General features: G+C 43.0%; 1 protein-coding gene across 1 annotated transcript; it reads right to left on the bottom strand.

Moving 5' to 3' along the window:
* Positions 1-3,486: 3,486 nt before the first annotated feature.
* LOC308624668 (ufm1-specific protease 1-like) lies at positions 3,487-3,903 on the bottom strand (the record flags this gene model as incomplete). Its single annotated transcript, XM_081248149.1, has 1 exon — positions 3,487-3,903. The coding sequence occupies one exon, from the start codon at positions 3,901-3,903 to the stop codon at positions 3,487-3,489; it is 417 nt and encodes a 138-aa protein (XP_081104275.1).
* Between the last annotated feature and the right edge of the window lie 2,259 nt (positions 3,904-6,162).

Below are 6,162 nucleotides of genomic sequence, written 5' to 3'. Positions count from 1 at the left end.
CAGAATGACAGATGTAAATCCTACATTATCAATAATACATTAAATGTAAATGGATTAAACATTCCACTTGAAAGGTCGAGATTGGCAAAATGGATTTTTTAAATGACCCAATTTGATGCTATCCACAAGAGGCACACTTTAGATTCAAAGACATAAGTAAGTTGAATAAAAGAATGAAAAATGATATACCATTCAAACTAACAAAAAGAGCACTGGAATGGCTATACTAATATCAGACAGAACAGACTTCAAGACAAAAATTGTTACTAGAGAAAAAGAAGGGTATTTTGTAATGATAAAAGGATCTATTCATCAAGACAACAATTATGAACATATATGCACTTGACAACAGAGCCTTCAATTTCAATATTTATCTACAAATCTATGGTAATCAAGAATGTATGATCTGGTATAGTTGAATGGAATAGAATTGAAAGACTAGAAATAAACCCTAACATTTAGTCAATTTATAGGAAAGAGGGTGCCAAAACAATTTAATGACCAAAGAATAGTCTTTTCTGAGACTGGATATCCATGGCGAAGAATGAAGTTAGACCTCCTACCTCACACCCTATACAAAAATTAACTCAAATGGATCAAAGACCTAAATGTAAGAGCTAAAACTATAAAACTCTTAGAGGAAAACCTAGGGATTTTGTTTGTGAGCTTAGATTGGACAACAGTTTCTTTGATATGACACCAAAGTACAAGTGACAAAAGAAAAAAATAGGTAAATTGAATTTCACCAAAATTTAAAACTTTTTGTTTGAAAGGACACTGGCAAAAAAGTGAAAAGATAACCCACAGAATCGGAGAAAATATTTGCAAATCATATATCTGATAAGGATCTAATACCCAAAATATATAAAGAATTCTTACAGCTCAATAATAAGAAAGACAAATAACCCAAGTTTTTTAAATGGGCAAAGTATTTGAATAGATGTTTCGCTCAAGAAGATAGACAAAGGGCACATAAGCACATGAAAATATACTAAACATCATTAGCCTTTAGGAGAATGCTAATCACAACCATAATGAGATATCACTTCACATTCCCCAGTATCGCTATAATCTAAAAGACAGACAATAACAAATGTTGGTGAAGATGCAGAAAAACTGAGACTCTTATACATAGCTGGTGGGAATGTAAAATGGTGCAGCTACTGTAAAACCGTTTAACAGTTTCTCAAAGAGCTAAACATAGAGTTTCTATATAACCCAGCAATTCCACTCCTAGGCATATGCCCAAGATAATTGAAAACACATGTCTACATGAACATTTGTACATGAATGTTCACAGAAGCATTACTCATAATAGAAAAAAAAAGGAACCAACCTGCATGTTCACCAATTGATGAATGGATCGACAAAATGTGGTATCACAGTACGATGGAATATGAATCAGCCATAAGAAGGAGTGAAACACTCTTGTCCTTCAGTGCCACGGGGGACTGGTTACAGGACCCCCCATGGATACCAAAATCTGTGGGTGCTCAAGTCCCTTATATAAAATGGCATAGTATTTGCATATAACCTATACACACCCTCCTATATACTTTAAATCATCTCTAGATTCTTATAACACCTAATACAATGTAAATGTTATATAAATAGTGATAAATACAGTGTAAACACTATCTAAATAGTTGCCATGCACAGACAATTCAAGTTTTGTTTTTTGGAACTTTCTGGAATTTTTTTCAAATATTTTTGATCCACGGTTGGTTGAATCCACAAATGCAGAACCGACGAACACAGAGGGCTGACTGTACTGGTGTGTGCTACCACATGGATGAACCTTGAAGGCACTATGCTAAGTGGAAGAAGTGAGACACAAGGGCTACATATTGTATGATTTTATTTATATGAAATGTCCTCTGTAGGCAAACCCATAGAGACAGAAAGCAGGGTCCTTGTTTCCAGGCTCTGGGGAGAAGGAGGAAAGGGATAGTGACTGCTGAAGGGGATGGGGTTTCTTTTTGGGGTGATGAAAAATTCCAGAGTTAGTGTTGATGGTTGCACAACATTGTGAATATACTAAAACCCACTAAATTGTATACTTTTTAAAAGTGAATTTTATAGTATGTGAATTATATCTTAAAAAAAAATCAACTGCCATTCATGATCAAAAGTCACAGAAAGGGCTTCCCTGGTGGCGCAGTGGTTGAGAGTCCGCCTGCCGATGCAGGGGACATGGGTTCGTGCCCCGGTCCGGGAGGATCCCACGTGCCGCGGAGCGGCTGGGCCCGTGAGCCATGGCCGCTGGGCCTGCGTGTCCGGAGCCTGTGCTCCGCAGCGGGAGAGGCCACAACAGTGAGAGGCCCGCCTACCGCAAAAAAAAAAAAAAAAAAAAAGTCACAGAAAAATGAGCACAGAGGGGAACTTCCTCAACTTGATAGGGAGTTTCTACAAAAACCAATAGCTAACTTTATACTTAATGGTCAAGACTGAGTGCTTTTCCCCCAAGAATGGGAACAAGGCCAGGATGTTCCCTCTCACTATTTTCACTCAACATAGTGCTGGGAGTTCTAGCCAGAGCAATGAGGAAAGGAAAAAAAGGAAATAAAAAACATTCAGATTGGAAAGGAAGAAATAAAACTGTCCTTACTTGCAGTTGGCCTGATTGTCTACATAGAAAATCCCAAAGCATTTACCAAAAACAACAATAACAACTTCCTAGAATAATAAGTGAATTCAGCAAGGTCACAAGATACAGGTGAATATACAGGAATCAATTTTATTTGTATATGCTAACAATGGACACAAGGTCAGCGAAATTTAAAATACGATACCATATACAATCACTCAAAAATACATAGATGTATTGAGGATATGGGGAGGGGGAAGGGTAAGCTGTGACAAAGCGAAAGAGAGGCATGGACATATATACACTACAAAATGTAAGGTAGATAGATAGTGGGAAGCAGCCGCAGAGCACAGGGAGATCAGCTCGGTGCTTTGTGACCGCCTGGAGGGGTGGGATGGGGAGGGTGGGAGGGAGGGAGATGCATGAGGGAAGGGATGTGGGAACAGATGTATATGTATGACTGATTCACTTTGTTATAAAGCAGAAACTAATAAAAAAAATAAAAATAATAAAAAAAGAAAAAAAATACATAGATGTATATCTAACAAAATTTGTACAGGATTTGTATGCAGAAAACAATAAAACACTGATCAAATTAAATTTTATTAAATTTAATTTAAAATTAAATTTTAAAAGATTTAAATAGAGAAAGAGATGCACTGTGAAATAGTTTGGAAGAATCAACACAATAAAGATGTCAATTCTCCCCAAATTGATATGCAGGTTTAATGCAGTGTCTATCAAAGCCCAAGCACGATTTTTTTTGATGGGGGGGGTGGGCGCTGGGCCTTGCCACTTTATTGACACCAAAGATCCCAGGCTCTGCTGGGACTTCCTGGGGCTCTGACATCAGGCAGTCTCTGCCTCTGAGATGGGGTAGCTCAACTGGGTCCTTAGCCTCAGTCCAGGGTGGGCAGCTGCTTTTCTGAGTCACAGCTGGTCAAGCACAGGTTGTAGAAGGAGTTGGAATCAAAGGCTGAGTTTATCTCTCGCCAGCCCACCCACCCAGCAGCCTGTAGTTCACTGGGGTTTTTCGGATCACCCCAGCAGTGAGAGTCCAATACCAGGACGTAGGCTTCCGTGCCTGGGCCCAGCAACGCCTTTGACTGGGCATCCGCATCCCCTCCAACCATTACAGGCCCCCCGGCCCCTGCCAAGTGGGAATAGAGCCTCTCCAGTTCCCCCTGAAGTGCTGTTCCACGGGGCACGTGACATGGGAGCCTTGGGGCCCCCCCGAAGTGGTCAAGGCAGAGGCTGGCCTCTACACAGCCGATCCATCCCCGAGAGCCCCAGAGCCCGGGGGGCTTGTCGCCCATGTCCTCCAGGGCCGCCTGCACTGCAGCCAGTTCGGGTACCCCCGCTGGCCGGCCCTCTGGCCACGAGCACAGCGTTTGGAGAGTGAGGTAGCCGCGGCCCCAGCTCCGGTCGTCTATGCCGTCGCAGCCGTAATGGTAGTAAATATAATGGCCCGAGAGGAGGGCCAGGCGAGTGCGGCAGCGGCCGGGCGGGGCCAGGCCCAGGTGGACGTCCTTCAGCCGCTCCAGGGCGGTGGGCGGGGCAGATGCGTCCTCCAGGCGTCGCGGGGCGAAGTCCAGGGAGAGCTCTGGGCTCTAGCGCTTCCTCTCGCCCCCCCGCCACCACCACGCCCCGCCACCCCGAGTCTTGGGCGAACTGCGGGCAGGTGAACGGGCCCTGGGGTCGCTCTCGCCCGACCCCAGGCAGCAGCGCGTGGCGTGCCCCGCGGCAATGAGCCAAGATTTTTTGTAGATATACAGAAGATTATTCTAAAATGTATATGGAAAGGCAAAGGGACTAGCTAAAGGAATAGCTAAAACAATTTTGAAAAAGAATGATAAAGTGAGAGATATCAGTCTGCCTGATTCAAGACTTGTAATATAGCTACAGTAATTAAGACTGTATTATACTGGTGGAGAGATAGACATATAGATCAATGGAACAGAATAGAGAACCCAGAAATAGACCCACACAAATATGTCCAACTGATTTTTGACAAAGATGCAAAAGCAACCCAATGGAGGAAAGATAGCTTTTTCAACAAATGGTGTTGGAGTAATTGAACATTCATAGGTTTTTAAAAAAAAAAAAAAACTTAATCTGTCTCACATCTTCTGCAAAAATTATCTCAAAATGGATCACAGACTTAAATGTAAAATATAAAACTATAAAACTTTAAATAGATAAAATCTTTGCAGTGTAGGGCTAGGCAAAGAAATCTTAGATTTGACACCAAAAGTATGATCCATAAAAGGAAAAATTGATAAATTGGACTCCATTACAATTTAAAACTTTTGCTCTGTGAAGAACTCTGTTAAGAGTATGAAAATACAAACCAGAGATTGGGAGAAAATGGCCTACAAAAGACTGGTATCCAAAACATAAAGAACTCTCAAAACTCAACAGTAAAACAACAAACAACCCAATTAGAAAATGGGCCAAATATGTGATGAAGAGACATTTCACCCAGGAAGCTATACAGATGGCGAATAAACACATGAAAAAATGTTTACCATCATTAGCCATTAGGGAAATGAAAATTAAAACCATAAAGAGATACCATTACACACATATGAGAATGGCTAAAATAAAAAATAGTAGGGCTTCCCTGGTGGCGCAGTGGTTGAGAGTCCGCCTGCCGATGCAGGGGACACGGGTTCGTGCCCCGGTCTGGGAGGATCCCACATGCCGCGGAGTGGCTGGGCCTGTGAGCCATGGCCGCTGAGCCTGTGCGTCCGGAGCCTGTGCTCCGCAAGGGGAGAGGCCACAACAGTGAGAGGCCCGCCTACCGCAAAAAAAAAAAAAAAAAAAAAAAAAAAAAAAAAATAGTAACAACACCAAATGTCAGTGAGGATGCAGATAACCTGGATACATTGCTGATGGGAATGCAAACCTGCCCAGCCACTCTGGAAAACAGTGTGACAATTTCTTTTCAAAACAAAGAGTGCAACAGCCATACAACCCAGCGATTGCACTGCAGACACTTATCCCAGAGAAATGAAAACGTCAGGGGCTTCCCTGGTGGCGCAGTGGTTGAGAGTCCGCCTGCCAATGCAGGGGACACGGGTTCGTGCCCCGGTCCGGAAAGATCCCACAGGCCACGCGGCTGGGCCCGTGAGCCATGGCTGCTGAGCCTGTGCGTCCGGAGCCTGTGCTCCGCAACGGGAGGGGCCACAACAGTGAGATGCCCGCGTACTGCAAAAAAAAAAAAAAACATGAAAACATCAGGAGGCATTGAGGTGGAAGGGAAGTGGGTGTGGCTATAAAAGGGCAACAGGAGGATCTTCTGTTTCTTGACTCTATCAAGGTCGATATCTTGGTTGTGATGCTGCACCATGAGTTTGTAAGATGTTACCATTGCAGGGAATGGAGTAAAGGGTACACAGTTCTCTCTGTATTGTTTATTACACATGCATGTGAAGTGGGCTTTGCTAGGGAGGACATCACTGATAGTGGAGCTGAGGGGACGTTTTCCATACCTTCAAGTGGAATATCCAGCTGGCTCTGGATGTGATCTTGGAGTTCTGGGGAAAGGTCCATTGGAAAGTATTTATAGACAG

The sequence above is a fragment of the Mesoplodon bidens genome (assembly GCF_964165515.1).
Source record: "Mesoplodon bidens genome assembly, chromosome: 11".
Classification (NCBI taxonomy): domain Eukaryota; kingdom Metazoa; phylum Chordata; class Mammalia; order Artiodactyla; family Ziphiidae; genus Mesoplodon; species Mesoplodon bidens.
This window is presented reverse-complemented; position numbering and strand designations above follow the sequence as displayed.